At 28.9% G+C, this 24,929-nt stretch overlaps 1 protein-coding gene across 1 annotated transcript in view; it reads right to left on the bottom strand.

Annotated features, from left to right (window-relative positions):
- The window catches only part of LOC111637165 (multidrug resistance-associated protein 5-like), a 48,358-nt gene extending 23,953 nt beyond the window's left edge, over nucleotides 1-24,405 (bottom strand). Inside the window, exons 1-7 of the mRNA XM_023382589.1 lie at nucleotides 24,130-24,405; nucleotides 19,034-19,105; nucleotides 17,946-18,013; nucleotides 16,852-16,924; nucleotides 9,693-9,896; nucleotides 5,004-5,154; nucleotides 3,536-3,559 (exon numbers count right to left, since the gene is read on the bottom strand). Coding sequence (XP_023238357.1) covers nucleotides 3,536-3,559; nucleotides 5,004-5,154; nucleotides 9,693-9,896; nucleotides 16,852-16,924; nucleotides 17,946-18,013; nucleotides 19,034-19,105; nucleotides 24,130-24,270 — 733 coding nt within the window. The 5' untranslated portion in view covers nucleotides 24,271-24,405. The remainder of the gene's footprint in view (nucleotides 1-3,535; nucleotides 3,560-5,003; nucleotides 5,155-9,692; nucleotides 9,897-16,851; nucleotides 16,925-17,945; nucleotides 18,014-19,033; nucleotides 19,106-24,129) is intronic.
- Between the last annotated feature and the right edge of the window lie 524 nt (nucleotides 24,406-24,929).

Here is a 24,929-nt window from a genome sequence, read left to right as displayed (position 1 = left end):
AGTTTTAATCACTTTTTCCAAATATTTAAAATTTGTGTTTATTGTATACAGGTATATCATTTGAAAATGATACAAATTTTTATATTGTTCTTTTTAAATTTCAATGTAATTATCCACCAAAAAACTGTAAGTTATTTTAATCATATTATTAAGTTGTGTCGGTCGAAGGCCCTATGCAAAAGAGTAGCCTCATCCCAACATTGGGAAACCCCTGGTTCAGTAGCATACTGGGCAAAAATCATATTATTGTCGGGAAAATATTATAGCATGTTTGTAATTTTATAAAATCTTCATTTAGCATCTAGAGGCTGTAAACCTGCTGATGAGCGACCAAGAAGTCTGAAACACAAAAACAGTGTGTACAGGTGAACAATAAAGATTGTTTTTTCTGAATAAGTTTCCTCAATTAGCAGAACCCAGACTCCAGTACAATAAGTCCTACTAATACAATATGTCCCAGTAGACATTTATATAATAAATTGTATAATAAGGAGAAAAGGCATATGAATTAATACAGTTAATGTGTTTGCCAAAGCTTACTAATAGTTACTACAAAAAAAATGAAGAGAAAATGATAATCTTAAATGGATTAAACTTCAAAACTTTAAAAAAATATTCAGAATTTATATTGAAAATATTTAAAAATTACAATATATTAATAAAATTTCAAAATAAATTCATTTAAAATTTTATCATTAGAAAATTGAAATTCAATCAATTTTAATAAAAATTCTTGGCCTTTAATAATACAATGAAATCTTTCAAAAATGAACAAAAGTTCAGCCATTTTTATAAAAACTGTATTCAACTAATGCAACATTTTATATTTCTAAAACTCTATTTTACTGAAATAAATTTTTTGCACATCAATGCGCAAAAGAAAATTTTCAATTTTAATTAAACTTTATAGTATTCCTTTAAATTATGTAAACTCAGTACTACAGTATGCTTATTACTAGGGTGACCAGACATCCCCAATTTCTGGGACTGTCCCTGGTTTTGCCTGTTTTTAACAAGAGATTGTAGAATCAATCTTTGAATAGAACAATTTTATTAACATGCTAATATATCATCATCAATTTATAGATCAATAAATAAATAAATTTTAAAAAAATAACCAAAGTTCAATCAGTTTTTGACCCCATTGCCAATGATTCTGAAATGTGTTTCCAGTTGGATTGTAATTTGTAAATGTTATGGTCAGCTTACTTGTACTATAAAATATTATTATTATTGATCAGTTCTTTATTTCAGTTTAAATAATTTATCATATAAAGTAATAAAAGTAAGTTTACAATGTGATAAGACAAAATTAATTTGTACTTATATTCTATGAGGTAATNTTTAAATGCCAATCATGTTACAAAACTAAGGTTAAGGTTAATTATAAAATAAAATCATTTTAAAATGAAGAATTTTATTAAATCAAAAAGAAAAGAAATTTTTCCATCAAAATGAATGAAATTTTTGATACCACAAATGTATACGGAGTGGTTAAAAAAGTCATAAAAACCTTAAACATTCAAAAAAATGGAAGAATTATCAGAATGAAATGTAGTTGTGTGGTATGTATTGTCAGAATGGGGATTTTTGTCAATGGAAAAAATTAGTTTCAAAATTATCAATAGGTGGCATTGACACACAAAAGAAATGCAAATGACAATGAGAATAGATATGACTTTCAATGTGTTTATTAGACAAGTGTTCAACTCCACCAGAAGATATAACACAATTTAGCCAAGTAACAATGCCCAAACCTGTAGAGTGCAGCATTTCCAGATGGATGCTGTCTCATGACAAATAGCATTTTTTAATTCCAACAATGTGGAAGGACCTAATCAAAACACTTGAGAATTTAAATACCCTCATAATCAGAAACTACATTGAAAGTCATTTTCATTGACATCTGCTTATCTACTTGTTGTCATTTGTATGTCAATGCTACCTATCAGTGATTTTTAGAACTATTTTTTATTGCAAACAACCCTCCTATGCTTCCACATAAACCACATTTCATTTTAGTAATTCTTCCAATTTTTATTAATGCTTAAAGTTTTTGTGGACTTGCCCACCTTGAATTTATGTTATGTTGTCTGTAAGCTATAAGTTACTACAATTGAAAGAGAAGGATAAGTAAGTTAGAGAAAAAGTTTTAATCACTTTTTCCAAATATTTAAAATTTGTGTTTATTGTATACAGGTATATCATTTGAAAATGATACAAATTTTTATATTGTTCTTTTTAAATTTCAATGTAATTATCCACCAAAAAACTGTAAGTTATTTTAATCATATTATTAAGTTGTGTCGGTCGAAGGCCCTATGCAAAAGAGTAGCCTCATCCCAACATTGGGAAACCCCTGGTTCAGTAGCATACTGGGCAAAAATCATATTATTGTCGGGAAAATATTATAGCATGTTTGTAATTTTATAAAATCTTCATTTAGCATCTAGAGGCTGTAAACCTGCTGATGAGCGACCAAGAAGTCTGAAACACAAAAACAGTGTGTACAGGTGAACAATAAAGATTGTTTTTTCTGAATAAGTTTCCTCAATTAGCAGAACCCAGACTCCAGTACAATAAGTCCTACTAATACAATATGTCCCAGTAGACATTTATATAATAAATTGTATAATAAGGAGAAAAGGCATATGAATTAATACAGTTAATGTGTTTGCCAAAGCTTACTAATAGTTACTACAAAAAAAATGAAGAGAATGATAATCTTAAATGGATTAAACTTCAAAACTTTAAAAAAATATTCAGAATTTATATTGAAAATATTTAAAAATTACAATATATTAATAAAATTTCAAAATAAATTCATTTAAAATTTTATCATTAGAAAATTGAAATTCAATCAATTTTAATAAAAATTCTTGGCCTTTAATAATACAATGAAATCTTTCAAAAATGAACAAAAGTTCAGCCATTTTTATAAAAACTGTATTCAACTAATGCAACATTTTATATTTCTAAAACTCTATTTTACTGAAATAAATTTTTTGCACATCAATGCGCAAAAGAAAATTTTCAATTTTAATTAAACTTTATAGTATTCCTTTAAATTATGTAAACTCAGTACTACAGTATGCTTATTACTAGGGTGACCAGACATCCCCAATTTCTGGGACTGTCCCTGGTTTTGCCTGTTTTTAACAAGAGATTGTAGAATCAATCTTTGAATAGAACAATTTTATTAACATGCTAATATATCATCATCAATTTATAGATCAATAAATAAATAAATTTTAAAAAAATAACCAAAGTTCAATCAGTTTTTGACCCCATTGCCAATGATTCTGAAATGTGTTTCCAGTTGGATTGTAATTTGTAAATGTTATGGTCAGCTTACTTGTACTATAAAATATTATTATTATTGATCAGTTCTTTATTTCAGTTTAAATAATTTATCATATAAAGTAATAAAAGTAAGTTTACAATGTGATAAGACAAAATTAATTTGTACTTATATTCTATGAGGTAATTATATCAAATAAACTATTTATTATAAATTTATATAATGATTACCTACCTAAAAGAATCCTTAGAAATAATGCTTTGCAATTAAAATCAAAATATTAATCTAACAAATAGTATTGATCAATTTTAATTTATAAAATAATTATACAAACTTTTATTTTTATTGCTTCTTTTTAAATGAAATATAATGGGATAGAATGTATTATTAACTTACATTTTAATTATGAAATTTTGATATTAAATAAATATTAATAGATATAATTTGTTAGAAGTAAATCACTAAGTTATAGATTAAAACATAAATTAATAAAATATATAAGTTCAAAATTAAATAAATAATACAAATTTCTAAAAAAACTTTTAAATATATGTTTCCATGTTAAAATCTTATATTAACCATTTTGTGCAAAGCTTTTGTACATTTTGCTGGAGAATTTATTCAAACACACTTGGACTTATGACTTGCTAAATGTTTCATATATTCAAATACAATTGAATATAAATATTAAAATTTTTTTATATAAATAAATTTGGTTATATGTAATAATTTTATTATGATCATATTTTCATATAAAAAGTCATTTATATTTAAATAAATGATGAAAATTTGTTACTAACTGGCAGGACTTAATTTTTCTAAACAGTTAAAAAATGAAATTTCCCAATAACATCATGTCTTATTGTTGATGATAATTAAAAAAATAAAATTAGGATTATAGAAGATGATAATTATTTATTTAAATTACAGATATATCTTGTTTTATGATACTTCACTTAGATAAAATGGCCCTTTTCAATTATTATTTACTCCTTCCTAAACTGCACTTTTATAAAACACTCACTCAAAAACCTTTTAATGCAGTACATATAACTTTATTCTAATGGTTTTGATAGTTTTAAACAATCTTCTTCAGGAAAAACATTCTAATAAAAACAAGTGCCTAACTGTTTTTTAGAACTTTTTTAAAGCTCACATTGTTATTAACAAAAATAATTCCATAAATAAATAAATAATCAAATAACTACATAAAATAAAACAAAATAAAATAAAACTACACTAACATAAACCAAAATACATTGGTAAATAAATAAAACGAATACAGTATGATAATATTTAAATGCCAATCATTAGTGCTATGCAGCAAAGCTTTCCATGCTCTCAGAATTATGTTAACATTGTTAAAATTAATTGCCTGCTCCTTAAACATAGCCTTGCAGATGTGCCAGGCTTTTGCATATTTTATTTGTTGTTTTTTCTGCACTTTTTGTATTATTTTAACATTGTTCCATAGAATAGAAACCAATGGGGGTTTCTGTTGATATTAATAAATAATTTATATTAATTAATTTTATAGTTCAAGAGTATTTAAATCCATAAAAATTTCAATATGTTGTCAACTTTTTTTAAATCATGAATTAAAGAACTTTAAAGAAAACAAGTAATTATATTCATAATACAAACTATATAATTATTTAACTTTAAAATATTTCCTTATGACAATAACTTAAAAAAAAAATACCTTCTGTTCCAGCAGTATTTTGATATTTAGCTTTATCGAGATTAAACATACGAGCATATTCTCCATTCTTGTTCATTAACTCTAAATGAGTTCCTCTTTCTGCAATGTGACCCCTTTTCATAAAAATAACTTCTTGACATTTTTCTAAAACCTTGTAAAAATGTTTTGGTTATAATTATTATAATTGCATTTCAAGAAAATATTAAAAAGACAGCTATTACCATATTTAGATAATAAAATGTTAATTATAAGCCAGTGGAAAATAGAATAATCTTACATTCAAGACTATAGTCCATAAAAATTTGAAACAGTGTGTGAGATTTGCTGACCAAGAAAAGGGGAGTTAAATTCACATCAGGATGTATGAGGGGGTTTAGGACTGTTTGAGGGTAGTAGCATTGGACATACTGACAGAAGCACCTTTACAAATTAAACCAATTTATTTTATATAAGATGGACTTACAATTTCTTAGTTTGGGTATCACTTTATCAGAGTTTGTGGTGAATCCTGCTGGTCTTGGAGGTGGTTCATAGGTGACAATGGTCCTGGGGCTGTGTCTTGAGTAAGTTTGGCAGATGGAGGATGATGACAAAGCAAACACAGGACAAAATCAGGAACTTCAGCAAGGATGATGGTACATGAAACAAGGAGAGAGGAGTGCACAGGTCACTTTTGACAGTGAAAATGAAACAAATCTGCACTTTGTCCTTGAAATCCAGGGTATTTAAAGGATTTCATCCCAGAATTTCCTGATTGGTTCTGATTCCCTCTCATTGTTTCTTGATTGGTCTCCTCCCTTGTTTCCAGGTGGAAATAAGATTGGATCAGGTCACAAGAAAGGTCGATCTTTGGTATTCAACTCAACACCATCCTTCAACTGTGACTCGGAGATGTTTGATGGAACTTCAAAACCTGTGCTTGTATTGGGTTTCAGATGGTGTTTATATTTGTATATTTATGCCTTGCCGGGTATGCAATGGCTGACTGAGTGCCTTGAATGGATGTTTCTGCACTCATATTTTTGATCATTATGTTCTCTGTTCCGACATTTTGGAATGTCAACTATTGAATATGATGTTTTCCTTTCATTAAACTTCCCCATTTCACGACTCAGTTTAACTTCAATCATCGATCATTGGTACACAAGTGTCAGTCAAAGTTTGAACTCCCAGCCTGATACTGATTTATTACTTAACATGTGTCTGAGTCACACTCAGGACTCACATTATTTACATTCACATCGCTTTATGCTGTGTTCATTTAATACAATTTTTTTTTTCTGTTTTAAAATATATTTTCTAGCGTGATTAATGACAGGTTTGAACTTGGTCTGGAACCTCACACAGTGTAAATAATATGATTATTTAATTCTCTTTCTTTGAAAAGACCAAGCAGTCTTCAAAAACAGAAAGAAAAGAAAAGCAACAGGATTAAAGAACAACTTCAAAAAATAATCAAATCACAAGTATTAAAAGCATTAGAATCTTCTGTTCTAGTTGATAGTCTTACAATTTCAACAACAAACAAGATGAAGTGAATAATTTCAGTAAAAATTTTTTTTAAAAGTGAATTTAAAATGTTGCATTTTAGGAATAAAATAACACACATTAATATCGACATTGGAACATCATCACATACTTTATTATTACAGGCTGAAGTAAAGAAATCAGTTTCTACTTATAGTCAGCTGAGTATAATTTGAACAAAACATAATATACAAGGAAAAACTTTTCAAATATTTTAATAAAGACTTCCTGAATATACAGTATAACCTCTGAACAGCTGTCACTCTCTATACCAAGAAGTTTGTCTTAATATTATAAAATTGGCCTACCCCATTTTGGTGATAAATCAAGAGTTTTAAATTGCGAATCTTTTTCCATTGATGTTTTATAAAAAAATTTATACTGTACATTTTTTGAAAATCTTATCCAGAAAATATTCAACAATTGATAGTTTCTCCATTTAGTACAGTAATACCTTGACTTACGCTACCTTGACTTACGCTACCCCGACTTACGCATACCCGGAGTTACGCAATTTTCAAATCTCGTCGATTTGTCTTTTGTTTGAGTGCCATGCAACCCTTGATTATTCACTCCCCCCACACTATTGTTCAGCTTACATGTTTGGATGTGTCACGCAGAATCCACACATAGCTACAATTTATTTTGTGCTATTTATTTCTGTGTTTGTTATATCTATGGAGACTCGAGAGAGACTCTACTAGGTCATCCAAACAAAGTAGAACTAATTCTTCTGCATCAAACAAGAAAAGAAAAACTTTATCTTTGGAATGTAAAGTTAACATTGGGTATGTTCGTAAAGTCGAACGAGTTAAGCGAGAATGACGTCATCGTTATTCCTATTTCGTTAGACTTTTCGAACGATTCGTTACTAACGCGTTTAACTCGTTTGACTTTACGAACGTACCCATTATTAAAGACTTCGATACAAAAATGAAAATTTGTGAATTGGCAAAGAAGTTTGATCTACCGGAATTGTCGGTCAGAACAATTATAAAAGGCAAAGAAAAAATTCTCGAAGCTGTGAAAAATGCTCAATCTTTAAATTCAAGCATCATTCGTAAACGTCACAGTATTATCGCTGAGATGGAAACAATGTTAAAATTATGGCGTAATAATCAAGTAAATGTGAAAAATTGTAAAATAATATAGGCCTAATTTGTTATACATATGTATTATCTAAGATTTTATTAAACATTTTTTCTAAATTATTGTTTTCTTTAGTCTCCGGCCCAGTTAAAAATTATTTGTATGTATTTATATGCGAAATTATACCCCGACTTACGCGAATTCAACTTACGCGGTTACCGCTCGGTCCCACCTATTGCGTAAGTTCGGGGTATTACTGTATTTTTTGTTCTTTTCAAAATTGCCTCCTCCAGTGGTATAGTTGAATAGAAGTCTTCACTTTTCATTTCAAGTACTGAAAACGCATTAATTTTGCGACATTTTTGTCTTAATTTGTAATAATCCTGGGCGACATAGAACCATACTCTTGTGCTGTCATTATTTAGAGTGGACTTGCCTCACTTTCAAAATCAACTCACAATAAATATCGTTGATGATATAAATTACTAGTAACAAATTTATACTGATATTAAAAGATATTTATTGTGAATTGATTAAAAACATAAATTTTATGTTAATTTCTAAAAAGAATTAGCTTTAACTATTTTTTCACAAAATGGACTGCCCCACTTTCAAAATCAATGGCTCATGTATATATTGCAATATTTTCTGTATATATTTTATTTGCATCACTCCCACTGTAAATATGTATTTTTCTTTTGCAATATTTTGTGCATATGTAAATATTTATGTGTAATATACTGTTTTTCCCCCCTTTCCCATGTATATAAATTTTTATCTTGTTATTCTGTATAATAATTTTTGCAATAATTTTTTCCCTCATCGTGAATGAGGTAACGTGTTATTCTTATATGTCATTGAGAATATCTTATGATGTTTCCTGTGAAGATGTACTCTCCTAAACCTACTCTGATGGACTAATTATGGAACTCAATTTCTTACTAACTAAACACACTCAAGAAAACCTTTAAATATGCAGCCGTATTTATTAAATTTTCGGTTTTTTCTTGAGAAAGGTCATTGAATATGACCGAAAACGTTAGAATTTAATAAATACGGCTGCATATTTAAAGGTTTTCTTGAGTGTGTTTAGTTACTAATTATGGAAGGACACATACAACTATTGGAACTACTTGGCAACAGGAACTCCCACCTCATACATACATATATATATATATATATTTTTCTTTCTTTCAATATATTTATGTTTTAATGATTAACAATCACAAAAATAAAATAAATTAGTTTTACTGAAACTTTTTGCTAATTCATTTGAGCTTTTAACAAAATGTCATCTTCTAAAAAGCTCATTTCTTGACAAAATCTCTTCCTTAAAAAAATCATATTTGTTAAGAAACTGAAAATTTAGTTTAGTATACAATGTTTTCATTATATAAACAAAGTAATTTCAAATATTAGAAGATATATACAGTAAAACTTCTCTAATGCTAAGGCAGGAGAAAACTTCTGAGTTACAGAAGATTCCAGTTAGAGAGCAATAGAGTGAAAAATGACAATTCTGAGTAGATTTATACTTTTACCTCTCTTGCATTATATAAAGAATATTTGACAGTTTTTTGTTTTAAACAGCCCATGTAATGCCTTTCAGCAAAACATTTAATGTAGATAATGGAATCAAACAGTTTTACAGATACTGTACATCTTGTTGAGATAAAGCGAGAGGTCTTCTTGCTTTGGACTGGAACGTTGTTGCAAATGGGTGTTGGATTGTAGATACAACTAACTACCTGAAAATTTCATGGAAATCCAATAATTAGGATCACTTTGGATAGAATAAATATTGAAATTTGAGTCAGGGAAGTTGAAAGTAACATTAATCAGTGTCAGGGGATCATGAAAACCTTCGAATTGGAGAAAGTTTGAATTAAGAAAATTCAAGTTGGAGACATTAATTAATTAATTAATTAAATCTCTATGCTATTCCATTTGGACCTACCAAGTGCTTCATTTTCTTTGAGTTAAAAATATTTGAGTTAGAGAAGTTTTACTGTAATTTATTAATTAATATATAACTATTATCTAAAAACAACTTCATATTAGCAATTTACTTACTTGCATAGAATGAGTAACCAGAAGAACAGTTTTATTTGCCATTGAATTTTGAATGCAATGTTCAAATATATGACTAGCTACTTTTGTATCAACTGCAGAAAGTGGATCATCCAATAAATATACATCACGATTGCTGTACAGTGCTCGAGCAAGATTAATGCGCTGTCTTTGTCCACCACTTAAAGTTGCTCCTCTTTCTCCAATCTGAAATTTATCAAAAACACTTTATAAAAATATATTTACAGACATTTGTTCATTTTTATGAAAACATATTTTTAATCTAGAAAAGAAACTAATGTTCAATTTTCTGATAAAAATAAATACAATATATTAGGTATTAGTTTACAATGTATCCTATAAAATCTTCTAAAACTAGCAAAAGTTTATACACACACACAAACAAGCAAACAAACAAACAAACAAATCCAAGAATAAGCATAATCATTGAAACCTTAGATAGAGAGATAGAGCAAAAAATAAATAAACAGTAAACATTTATGTGAACAATATTAGTTTTAATTGTAAGGCTTTTACAATTAATTTACAATTTATGTGAACATTTCCAGTCAATAAAAATACTCAGAATGTACTTGAATGTTGCATTAAAAAAGACAAATTTATGCAAAATATGTAGGGTCCATATGCACAATAGTAATAAGAAATTGTTTCTTTTGCAGTTTAACTATCAAGACAGATTTTTGATGTTTTACTGTACAATGCTAACTGTGATAACACTATACAGACATTATCACAATTATATAAATGGAAAAATTATTGGAAGGCTAAAAGCAGACCAGTCACAGATAGATTTGTCCAGGACTCTGAATATGCTGTAGAGTGTCATATGTAGGCTTTGGGCCAGATTTCGACAAAAGCTGCTGGTGCCCAAGAGTTACCACTTCAAAACAGGACTGCTATTTAATATTAACAGTACATTTTAACAAAAGAATGTCTAGTAAGCAGTTCTTTGTAAAGCTGTCTATTTCATCTGATGTTAAGAGTTTCATGATAAACTATCTACAGGAAGCTTCAGGTGAATGGCTTTTTTACAATATATTTAGTACAATGTACTAAATATATGGTATGAAGTCAATGGAACAGTGTTCCATTGACTTCATGCACAAGAAAAGCATGTTTGAGATAGTGTTAAAAATATCAACATTGGAATATGAATGAATGGACAATTTTCTATTCATTGATATGTTCTTGTACAGTCTACAAAATGATTCTCATTGGACTAGAATCTGGAGAAAATCCAATATAGCTCCTTAAAAATTAAAACATATCAGTTTGCAGATGGTGTTATCATTCAGAACCAGATTTTTAGGTGCTAAAAAGTGCATTTTAGATGCATATTATATGCTCTAAAAACCTCTAAATATGCATTTCCTTTTCTACCACATATTCTTCATCACATCATCAATTCATCATGATTCATGAATATTTCATATATATTCAGTTACATGTATATGAAAACTAAGTAACAATTTGAAATCTATTAACAAACTTAACTTGGATTGAGCGAAATGGATGCAATGACTGTACCCAAGTTAACTTGGGCAAGCATGGTATATTTCAATTAAAATGCAATTATTTTGCTTCCTATGCTTATAACTTTTATGAATAAAGTTTACTCAACTTCTGTAAACCGTTGTCTATCTCCTCATGTAACTTTCATAGTTGTAAACCAATTAGAAAGTTTTCTATCAAACAAAAAAGTTGGTCTCTCCCCTGGAGACATAGTAATAATAACCAAATAGCACGTGTTCTAATTGGTCTATTCTTGGAACTACCACACACCCTGTTAGAACCCTCAATTCCCCTCAAAGTTTACATGAAGACATCCCGTGAAAGTCAATCAAACATCTGAGCTCAAGGTCAAATATTTGTAAACACTGAAGACAAAAGGTGTCCCACTACAACTTGTTTTTAAAGCAATAAAATGACAAATAAATCATCTCTAATGCTATATTTATTAAATAAAAACATCTATTTTAAAATATTTCATATAGTTTTAATTTTATTACTATAAAATTGCATTGGGTGTGGAATTTATCTCAGCTATTATTGCATTCTGACTTTTTCTCCTTGGGATATGCATTCACTGGGACTTGAATATAAATAATAATTTTGAAAAATGGGTTTTTTGAGTGCATTTTCAAAAATTAAATGGGCATTAAGAGGATTAGTGCTCGGATTTATTGTAATTGCAAAACACAGGTTGGTACAGTTGCTATATTTGGCTTATTCTGAGAAGCTTCTCATAATTAAAAAAAGTCTCTCTACCTCAACCGATGTCACAGGAGCAAATCGCATCATAGAATAATCCAATGGAGAAAACAGTCAGTTTTTCTGCATCATCCATTGTTAGTTCAGATCCTTGCAATATTTCATTAATTATGTATATTTCCTTGTATGAAGGATTTTTTTTCTAAAATAATATTCAATTTTTCCACAGTATCTCATATTTTTTGCATTGGATTAGATTGCAGGATGCTCCAACATTTTTCAATGATAGAAATACACTCATGCAGTTGAAGTCCTTGCTTCTCCAGTTGCTTAATGCTAGTCCTTAGAAATAACAGATCTATAAGGATCATTACTTCTCAGCAAACTGATGCATCTTGCAAAAGATATGCAGCACTCTCCATAGCCAAGGTCTTATCTTTGCAAGTATACGATAAAAAGGTTCTTCAGCTAGTCCATGTATTCTCAAATGTAAAACATGGAATCCAACCAGGTTCCCCAGTGTGTGAAAACTGGCTCAGAGGAAACAGGGAGTCCAGTTGAGCCTTTCCATAACTGTGAAGTGTCTTTATGAACAGTTTCTTAACACATGCCACTAACTTGTCAACTTTAGGATAAGTACAGTGGTGTACACAGGATCTGAACTAGAGGGGGAAACTCATATTAGTTTTGAGGAAGTGGGGAGGGTTAGTGTAATCACAATATTCATTGTTCAAACTGATACTGAATTGATATGTCTGTGCTGTGTGTCTATGTGTCAATTATTACATTTTAATTTTTCTTCTAGGGAGGGGCTGCTTCTCCCTGGGTACACCCTTGAATAGGTATCTCAAATTTTTTCAGCTACTCTGCTTAATCCATGGGCTAAACATGTCATATAGATCATGTCGTTCTTGTGTTTAGCTGTTTGCATGTGCTGTTGAATTTGAGATTTCCTGTTGCAAACAATATGTGCATTGCAGGCATCACAATGCAGAACCTTCCCATCAGTGCTAAATATTTCAGGCCCTCCAAATTCAGCAATGTAGGACCACAAAAGAGACAATTTCGATGACAATTCTTTCAGCATTTTCAATCTGTATCCAATAATGTATACTTGACTCGAGTCTATAGCTGCTTGTCGCAAACTAACAAAATGAAAGTGACCCCACTGTATAAATAGTTTTTAGGAAGAAGGAGAGGTATGACCTAAATAACAAAGTCTAAGGTTAAATACCTTCTGGTATTTTCCTGTCAAAGTGTCCAATGGGTAGCAACAGGATGTTAATCATTCAATCATGAAACAAACCGATGAGAACCAGTTTGAAAAAGGGGACACAATCCCTGGAGATTGAAGAGAGGAGATTGGCTAAAGAAATTTTTAGGAAATTGGCAAAATATGCCAAATTTAGGTTTTTTTATACCAAAATATTCTCAAATATGCATTTTAGGCTTTACAGTAGAGCCTCGAAAACTCGGCACTCGATAACCCAGCACTCCGGATAACTCGGCCACACCCTGGCAGGGCAAAAAAATTCTTAGTTAATTAATTTTCATGATAAAGACAGCTTTATGCCTCAAAGTATTTTTCTGAGATCTGTCTTATCAGGTAAATTACTGTACAGTGTATTCATTAATTTTCATTTTCATGTAGTAAAGGCTCTATGCCTTCATAAAAGACGTACTTTTCCTTTGTTTAAGGGTATTTGGGCAGTTTATTCTCTGTTGTATTCTCAAGTAAACAATACATACAAGTACAGTACAGTATTTTCTGAGGAAACACTCATACTTATTCTTTTTTTAACCCCATTCCATATAACCCAGTATTTTCACAAACTCGGCCACCCTTCGGTCCACATTAGGCCGATTTTTCGAGGCTCTACTGTATTACCAAAATATGCATTTTTAGGTTTTTATAACTCAGCCCCAGATATCCATATCAATGAAATATATGCAGATTTGGAACTTTCAATGCAAGGCCATTGTGTAAAAAAATATGTGAAAACCTAAAAATCTGGTTCCTAATTATCATGTACTGAAGTGGCATTATGCTTAATCACAACACTGAGTTCCATGTCCTTGCAAGTGGTGCCATTATTGCAAGAAGATGAAGACACAAAGTTTTGGGATTCCACATGTGACTTTGTTAAGATGCTAATAGTATAGATTTCATTTTCAAGGATAATACTGCCTGCACAAGTAGGTATGCATTCATCAATGATTTTCTTGATAGTACAGATATTCATTGCATGGAACAGTTAGCAAAATCTTTTGACCTAAATCTTATAAAACATGTGGGATAATCTAGAAAGATTAGTTGTTTCATGTCACTAAGAATACACTAGGTGTTCATGATGATGTTCTTCAAGAATAAACTTTGTTCCTGGCTGAGCTCTTAAACATTATAATTAGCGTAACCATTTGCTGTATAACATGTGCACACAAAGGGCAACCTCACCTTTTGTTATGGTTTGGTTGATTGTACTTTACCCTTCAAAACAATGATCCAAACTACAATCACTCAAGGTCACGCTAGGTATTTTATTTTGAAAATTTACCAGAAATCAAATTTTTATCATAGAGATAAAATAATAAGTATATGTGAAATTTTTTGTATGTAGTTTTTGGCACAATAGTGTATTATTGTTCAGAGTAAAAATTACTTACAAAATATGTTAAATTATGATGAAAATTTTCAATGTTATATAAACTACATTACTTTGACAAAAAATAAAATCATTCAATTTCATTATTTATTCTTGCTACCAAGCTAGCACACAAATAAATATTGTTTACTACATGATGAGATAAGATTTATGCATATTGATTTATTTTTTTCATGAATAATATCACTTTACATGAAACCATATACAGTATTTACTTGCATATAAGACGATCTTGCATATAGCGCATATAGAACGAAGTGTGACTTTAAAGATCAAAATAAAGAAAATTAGATTTATTAATACAATTCCAATTTTATATCAAATACATGTAAATGCACACATTGTCCCACAAAAATTACTGACATTTTAAACTTTAAGGAAAAATCTTGTAAAATCGACAACATAATTTGTTCATGTAAAGCTGGACAGTTCGGAACCTTTTTTTGCCAATTCTTAACAGTTGAATCCACTCTCTGTCAATTACGCTTATGAGTTTTCTGAATTCCGAATAAACATCTTTTTTCATCTGGAAATAAATTTAAACTTATATCGGGCTCCTGTGTGATTTTGGAATTCAATTCAAAAGCATTGCTTTTCCTAATGCTAATCATCTTCAGCTTCAGTCTTGACAATACACAAGAACTATTCAAACGACCCAGATAAAATACTTTTGTTTTTTTGCAAATTATTGCAAAAATCAAAGAAATCACAGAATCCTTCACATGCACATATAGAACAACCTATGTTTTTGAAGCAGTGAAAAATGAATAAAAACCTCGTCTTATATGCGAGTAATAATAGAAAATAGTCACATTAAATTTTATTAATATTAAATTTATATTAATTTAACTTTATTTATTAATATTTTCAACTAATGTACTTTGTAATTGCTAATAATATAAATTTTTAAAAGATTAATGTGTTTCAGAAAAAATGTTCAAAAAATTATTATTATTATTCTGCTGAAATACAGAACAATAAACACACCATACAGAAAAAAAAAAATTGATTAGTGAATGTGTTTCTTTTGTTTGAAAAAAAATAAAATTTAATTAAGACAAAAAATAAGAATAATAATAAATTAATTAATAAAATACATCTATATATAATGGTAAATAACAAAATTGTAAAACAAAATTTATGACACCAAGCCAGAAAGAAAATCAACTGGTGCAGGTGTTTCCCTAGATTGAAAAAAGTAAAAAATAAATAAAATTAATACAGAAAATTAAAATAATAATAAATTAATTAATTGAGTAGATACATATATATGTATGTAAGTTATATAACTTACATATATTAAAAAGAAGTGCAAGCTAAAAAATAGAATTTTTGATTAAAATTAAACAATTTTAAAATGGCAAAATTTCATCAAGTCAATTGTTCAGCTGAAGCAGAACTGACTTTCTGCACAGTAAATGATTAAATGTTTAACTATGTCAAATCATAGTGAAAGGGTTAATCATTTACTGTGCAGAAAATTTTATGACAATGCTTAGTAATTTTTCTTGTTGTTTTGGTTTGAAGTAATTTATAATAAATTTTTTCTTTTCAATTATTTTGTTGCATAAAGAATACAATGTTCTGCTTGTCTATTAAGTTTCACTGTTCTGATCAGTAGTTCTTGAAATATAAGCCAAATTAATAGTTATGCCTATTTTTAGGACTAGGTATATTGGAATATACTCAGTCCTAAAAATTATAGTGATATAGTGAGCACAATTACGACAAAGCACTCAAAAATTACTGCCCTGTCAAGGTGTGCCTCAAAAGGACATACAGAGGCTAAATTAAATCAGGCTCAGCTCATGATAGAAATTAGGACCACATCACACTCTTATAGTCCAGTGAAATATTTAAAGGCAGCCATAATTCCAATTTTATCAACTCTATAGCTATCCAAAACATAGTGGGCATGGTATTTCTTAATCCATAACTGAGGTTAGTAGCATTAAACAAGAGACTGATATTAGTTTTGACTTCCTCAATTCTTCTGTCAATGAAATATCGTTATAGCTAGGGTGACGTAGTATGGCTCAGTGCATGTCTTATACCGGCTTGTTCAAATTTGAATTCTATAAACCTAAAGCTGGAATTGGGTAAATTTTGAAAAGGTTTGTGAATTGCTACATTTCTCATGTTTTGCTAGAAGCTGAAGAGGTTTACATACTATACATGTCAAATATCAATTTGACATGTATAGTATGTAGTAAAATTTTGCTTAGAATATTCAAAATAGTTTTATTATAAGTGCAAATCATACTAACCTCTGTAAGATCACCATTTGGTAATAAATCTAAATCTTGTGACAAACAGCAAGCCATAATTACTTCATCATATCTATAAGAAATCAAAAATTATTTGAATATCACATAGTTTATTAAAAAAAAATGTAAAATTTTTCTAAAAATAGCCACCCAACCAAAATATAATTTGTTTATTTTTAAAATTTAAGTTATATTTCAAAATTAAGATCTTGTCAATGAAGCAGAGTGACAGACAGAAATAAAGCAAAATAGAATAAATAGAAGTGTTCTGTCTTTTATTCAGTTTCAAAGTTAGTTGCTGTAGATAAAACAACAAAGCAAATATGTTTAAAAGTAATATTTTTACATAAAAAAATATTTCTCTATAGAAAAGAATTGAATGCTTAAAGTGATCCTTCAAATGAAAAGTAGGAATGCATTGGAATAAAGTCCACGATGTCAGAGTTTGAGATTTTTACGTGTTCTGCATTAAACAAAGTACTTATCAATTATTTGCCTTAGAAAAGAGCACTATTCAATTCCATGAATTATCCTATAATGTCAAAACATTAAATAAGACAATGAATGTTCTTCCATGTATTAAGTCTCATAAGGAACTCTTTGCCCTGCCCCGCCTATTGGCACTACAGGGTTTAAAGAGACTATGTTTTGTTCATCGACTGGTCGGTACCTGACGCGGTAGACAGGGACGTCATAGCTGGGCCCTATGATGCATCATCCGGACTCCCGTCCGCACCCCGGCCCAGCTCACTAACTTGGCATAACTTTTGATTGTGCAGCCTGTACTGCACATGTGGTCCACAATACTAAACCTTATCCAGCTCATACTTGTACTAATGTCACGGACTTATACCCTTATAATAGGTATACGGACAGCGGGGCCCCCGTCCCTACGAGAGGGGACCCAAACCAACTCCTACTGAATCTATAGATCAAAAAGATCTATGATTTTTCCCATCAATTCCTTTAGTTTCTTTAGGTTCTCTTTACTAGCTGCTAGCGTTCGAAGTACTTGTTCAGGGGGCTTAGACCAGTCAACTTGGTTTGCCCCTAGGCGGAAGTCCCTTGTTAAGGGACAGTCAAGTACGTAATGCCTCGCGTTGCCGCGAGGACTACCACAGGGGCAGCTACCATCTCCTTGTCCGAACTNCAAAAGAGTCAACTAAGAAAAAAAAAAGTATATATATATAAAATAAATACAATAATATAAAAATAATATTAAATTGATAATTATGTTATTACATTAACATTTATAACATGTTCTCTGTTAATTCTCATTGTGGAGAATTTGATCATTCATGCAAAAACTAGATAAATAATTAAAATGAAACAATAAATAATTTAAACTATATATTTTGTATCTTTGCAATTTCAAAACATGAAAATAAAGTACATAATTTTAGCATTCATTATATATTTCTTAAAAATAATTTTAAAAATTTATTAGCAACCATGTTTCACTAGTTTTTGAATTAAGCTTTAATAATTGTATGAACATATTTCAATTTTAGATTTTTAAAGCTGATTTTTCTTATAGCAAATTCAAGCATTAAAAAATTATTCTGCCTCCAAAATCTAGATCAATTGTCATTTACAATATAAATTTACCCATTATTTCAGCTAATATTATAAAATTATTTCAAATGTTTTCTCTGAAGAAAAAAAGGAATTGCATGTTCCTATGATATTTTTTTAATTATATGATAAAATTGCTATTTAAAGATAGAATAAACGAGCTTATATACATATTACATGATAAATTCTGATAGTCATGAATACAATCTAATATTAAAAAATTCATACACTAGTAAAATATGATGACATAATTTAAAGTTAATTATAAAATTATAATCTGAAAAAGTTATATTTTAAATGGAAATATTATAAATTAAATTTGATAATTATTGCTCATATAAAAGCTACAAAGAATAATGATATATCTAAAAATAATTATGAAATTGTTATTAGTAATAAGAAGTATTTCTATTACTATATCTAGTTCAATAGATAAATGTGTAAAACTTATAAAAATCATTTATCTACACAGAATGCAACTTCTAAATAATATAAACAATATTCACATTACAATGGTAAGCCATTTTGACTGACCTTATGAACTTTTGATTAACAATTTGTTAATATCTGAAATGCAAAATGGAGAATAGTTTTTAACAGTACTTACATCTCCACATATAGCTGAAAGCAATGATGATTTTCCACTTCCAACACTACCACATATTCCAATGAGTGCACCCTTGTCAAATACAAAAAACTATTAATATAGAAAATTTATAATATATTTTTGATTCCATTCTCATTTTTGTTAACTCAATAAATACTATAAAAATATCTATACAATTCATTCATTTCTGAGATATGTATAAATAAAAAATCTACAATGTTATAATGGAAATAATTGTCTAATTTCTTCAGATCAATAATCATATGAATATCTAATATGCTAATGACAAATTACTTCAGTTTTTCTAGTTTCAATTACTTATTTTTTATTTAATATTTAATGATTAATACCATTTATAAATAATTCTAAAATTTCTTTTCTTTCTTTTCATTTAGATATATAATTTTTCTAATATAATAAATCTAAAACTACACACAACAATTAACACCTCAATACTAATTCCAGCACTCAAAAAATTTTAATGATCTAACGTTTTCAACCGTTACGTCAGAGGCCCTCCTCAGGATGAAACACAACAAAATGTTAGATCATTAAAATTTTTTGAGTGCTGGAATTAGTATTGAGATGTTAATTGTTGTGTGTAGTATTATATAGTTCCAGTTTACTTGTGTTAGTTTTTTTGTCTGATAAATCTAAAACATCTTATCTAAAAAGACAAAAAACTTTTTACAGAATATATCATCACTACTTTGAATAAAACTCAAAATTTCTTTTACAAAACATCAACTCTCCTCTTTCCCTCAAGATTATTTACAGTAATACAGAATTTTTAAAAACAGATAAATTTCTTGTTATGACTAAATAAAATACTGTTGGCTATCTCAGTGTATACCATATAATTAAAAGTCAATTTCCATGAATATCGTCTCAATTTATGATACTGAGAACTTTTGAAAATTCAGAACATTTTACTAAATTGAAAAATATAATAAAATTTTAATAGCAAGTTACATTGTTAGATTTCCACAGAAGTTAATACAAATATCATACAATGTATTAATTAAAAACGCATACTGTGGTTAATAAGTTAACAAACAGTTCAGACTATGAACAAATCAGATAACAAACACTTTCGCAAAAGATTTTTGTGTTTGGACAACAAACACATGTTCGGATAATGAACACCTCATAGAACAAACACAAGAAGAAGCAACATAAAATAATGAATACTGATTGGTCTTCCCTTGTCTTCAGGCAACAATTTGAAACTTTTCAGAGCGCAGGAAGACATTGATATTGACACTCAACCCGGTATATACTGATCAGACAGTATTCCTCCAAACATTGAAACTCCTCCTTGTAATTTCAGCCTTTTATTTTTCTGACAAAACAATTATTTTATGTATTCGTGAGACTGTCGGGTAGGCACTCATTAAGTTTTGCGTCTATTTTTCTTTTCGAAAGGTGAGAGTATAATAGCAAAGGTAGAAAGTAGGCAGAAGATGCCTAATGTTGCTGGGCAGTATGGCTTGAACAGGTCTACAGTAGCCCACAGTTCAAACTTATCTAAGAAAGATACAGTATAATCAAGAAGACTCAAGCAGCTAAAGAAGTAACAAAAATCACATCTGAGAAATAAAGAACATTGAAGAGCTTATAATAGAACTTGAAACTGATCCGATGACAGAAGAATGCCAAGAAACTCAGCGAGATATGTTTTCTTCTGAAAAAGAGGATTAATGCAGACATCTGCTATTAAAGATCTTTTGAAGAAGTGGGAGAATGTCAGAACAACAGTCTTAGAATGGCATCCAAACCAGGTTGAGGCTTGGGGATTTCTACAATTGCAATGCTATTAATTACTTCTGAAAAATCCTGAAGAAAAGAGAAAAGCAATCAACATTGGACAGATTCTTTAATGCCCACAAACAGAAAAAACATGACTGATAAAAATGCAAGACTGCGTATATATGTATTTTTATTATTACATACAAATAAACATAGTAAGAAAGTATATAATTTTTTATTTTTGGGGATCTCCAGAATGGATTAATCAAATTCCCATAAAAATCTGTGGTAAATTGATAATCGGTTAATGAACAATTCGGATAGGGATTATGTTTGTTAACCAATCACTCATTGTATATCAATAGAATAGCAAGAAAATATGAAAAGAGTTATCATTTGTCAGTATTTTAGAGTCCTCAAATTAATTCTCAATCCTTTTAAAATATTTTTCAATTATCTTTTGCTTTTTTGTCATCAAGTACATTGCTGTCATCAGTAATCATGCTGCCAATTTGGTGGATTCCCGGTAATTTAGTGAAAAATTTTGAGAGACTGATTTTTATATTTATACAATTTTGTGTTAAAACATACTGTACTGTTTTTATGGAAAGCCTAAGATGCCATGTTTAACAATCTTTAATATCATGTTCCTTTCATGTTTGACTTGATATCACTTCACAGTCTGTGAAAGAGGTGTTACCATTTATTCATTTTAATTGTTTCTGAATACAATTTGTGAAGACTGACCTTTCTTTGTAGGCTACACGGCATCAAAATTTAAAAAATTCCTTTAAAAGTAATGAAAAAATATCCAATTAAAAACAAAATTTTAAAATTTTGATTAAAAATTAAAATTGTTACATTTTTTTTAAAATTAACATTACAGTTTTTTAAAATATATTTTAGTTTAATAAATTAATACAAAAATAAGTTAATTATGCGTCATTTTATTGTTTTCTTTAATCTGTAAATTAATTAGAAAAGATATGGCAAATTCTTTTCCTTAGCTTTCATTAAATGGTTAAAAATATATCATTAAAAAGTTTAGATTTTTTTAAACTTTTACTCAGATTCAATATAAAAGTTACTTAAATGTTCATGTACGTTTTAAAATTTGCAATTTTTGTTTAGGAAATTTTATTAATCTGTAGTATCTTTAGAATTTTCTATATTATCATTAATTATAATAAAACAGTAATTTTCCAAGAATTTCATTTATTTGTAAAATAAAAACGTCTAAAAAATAAATTTTTATCATTATCAATTACAATACAGTCTCAATAATCCAGCCATTTCCTAATTTGAAACATCCATTAATTTGACATTAGTTGACTTTGCCAAGTATTGCCAGCACTATTGCCAAGTCATATTTAAGCTTTCCACTAGTTCAAATGCCAGTTTCCACTTGAGTTTGAATGCAATCTGGCAATATTCTACAATTTCTAGATTAGTTTTCATACGCCAAATTCAAATTTGTTTTTTATTTTCAGCTAAATATAATTTGTATTCTGCATATTTTAAATATGATATTTGCTTGTCTTGTTTTATTTATTTATTTATTTTTTGATAAATTTTGAATTGGAATTAGAAATACATAATTATTATTAATTTACATCACTAGTGCCTTTCATGCACTGGATATTGCATTGCTATCTTTGTAATTGATTGCTTGCCCTCTCAAAGATGTTTTATATATTTGCCTTGCTTTTATTATGTTTTTATTTTGCACTTTTTGGATTATTTTAGTCTGATCTCAGTCTACTAAAATGGACTCCGACATCAAGTAAGCTGCTAATGTAGTGGAAGGGGTAGCCTTCTGGATGCTGTCCTTGTGTTCTTTGATCCTTGATGTTAATGACTGACTAGTAGTGCCTATGTAGTACAGGTATCATTTAATCCTACTGTCCTTGAATGGCATGAAATACCACTCAAGGACATACATACATACAAGAAAGACATCGGCCGTACACGAAGTGTTTAGCCAGCAGAAAAGAAGGTAAGGGAAGAAGGAGGGAGAGGAGATAGACAGTAGAGAAAGGTAGGATTCCTCTGAACGGTGTACATAAGGCTACAGTACCCTCTATATTTGATGTTGGCATGCAACTTTTAGGCTGCAAGGCCGTAGTCCCCTGAAGGATCTAAAAGAAAACCTGAGTGTAGCGAACACCAATAATTGAGTGCCGACACAAATAGCTAAGTGTAGAAGTTAGTGCCAAGTGGCTATTAGTAGAAAGACTTATATCTACTTAACACTAATAAAACTGAATGCAATCATGAATCTTAATACTTACTTAACAGCTAGACAGACAGTGTGAAAAGCAAACGAACACAATAACAAACTAGATGAGATGAACATCCTCCTCTTTCCTGAACTGAAAATGTGGCTAGGAGGGCAGAGATTCGAGACTAATGACAATCTTCAAAACAACTCAAGCCCATCAAGTTAAGGCCCATCTCAAGTCACTGGCAGTTCTATGAAGAGGGGATTGCAAAGCTCGTCCACAGATATGTAAAATGCCTCAATCTTCACAGTGATTATGTCAAAAAGTAATCATGTTTGTACCTAATTTTTGGTAATAAATTCATTTTGTTATTTACACTTTTCTTTGTTTTATGGACCATCAGAGGTTGAAAAAAAAAACAGCCTATGTAATTTTTAAAAACATATTGTAAATTAGCGCTTAAAATTGGTAAGAATGAAGCTAAACTTAATTTCCTGATCAAGTGTCAGAACAAAGGTATTTTTCCCATGCAGATATGGAAGATTCACATTCCATGTGGATGCAATTCGCTGCTCTTGAAATTACTTGTTCTGTGTCTAAGAAAAACAATTTGCACAACATGCTGCCAAAAATATGCTCTAATAAGGCAGTTTATCAACCTTGAGAATCAAAAATATTTATGAAAATTAATTTTTATTCTCTGTCTTCTACTTAATCCATGGGTTTAATGTTTTAAATAATGTTTTAGGCTTTGTAGAATATTCTCTGTATATTCTAAACTTTTCTCTTTTTAATCAGAGATTTTCTAATTTTCTTTTTTAGCTCTTTGAGAATGGAACTTTCTAAACAATCACAATATATTTATTTTTATTCTGTTTTTTCGATCTAAGTCATCATTTCCATTATTTGCTCAAATTACATTAAAGTAACGAAGCAGCATTAATAATTGCAAAGTTATTACTGTGCTGTATTGTTGCAAAACTCTGTTAACTGTTTCTTTTTTGCATACAACTTCATTGTTCAACTTTCAGACATTCAACTTTTCTATTGAAATTGAAAACTGCATAAATGTATAAAATGAAAAACTACTCTAATTTTGTATGAAACAAAAAGAATATCAATTACCTTTTTCACAATTAATTCTACTCCTTTCAGAACAGCTTCTCCAATTGAATCTAAATCTTTTGTTAAAGGATTGCACTCTTCATTTTTTGTTTCTAATTTAATTTTAACAATTTTATTGTTAGTTTCTGTTTCATTTTCCATTCCAGGAATATCCCAAGTACATGAAACATCTTTAAATTTAATAACAGTGTTAGTATCATCTTGAAATTGAGTGGTCCATTTGTTTACTTCTGGTATTTGTAAAAATTTCTAAATAAATAAAAGATAAACATATTAAGAATTCACTAATCCTGAAAACATTAAATATAAACAAATATCATTGAATGTTTTGGAATATAAATCTTCTATATTTTAAATTTATTATTAAAGCCTATGAAACAGATGAGTTTATTATTACGTTTGTATATTGTTAGGCCAAACTGTCTTAATAATTAATTTAAAATAAAGCAAGTTTGTAGTACAAAAAATCCAGTAATAATTGATTTAATAAAAGATAAATACACAAAACATTTAATTTAAAAAAATTTTTTATGTTACATTAATACAAAAAACTTATAATAAAAATTTATTGACTATCACTACAGAAAATGTCTAATAATTTCAATTCATTCAGATAAATTTTGTTTACAGTAACAACAACAAAAGACAGGTTACTAGTAATTACCGTATTTATAAATTATGAAATTAGAATTTTCACTATAAAAAGCACAATGATATATATGAATATACTAAAACTTATTTATACTTTTTACAATCTTACTTCTTACATCATTAAAAATTTTTGTATTAATATACATTTA

Source organism: Centruroides sculpturatus, unplaced genomic scaffold (assembly GCF_000671375.1).
Source record: "Centruroides sculpturatus isolate CEXI.00-Female unplaced genomic scaffold, Cexi_2.0 scaffold1080, whole genome shotgun sequence".
In the NCBI taxonomy this organism is placed as follows: domain Eukaryota; kingdom Metazoa; phylum Arthropoda; class Arachnida; order Scorpiones; family Buthidae; genus Centruroides; species Centruroides sculpturatus.
Note: the sequence above shows the minus strand (reverse complement) of the source record. Positions and strands in the feature narration are given on the sequence as shown.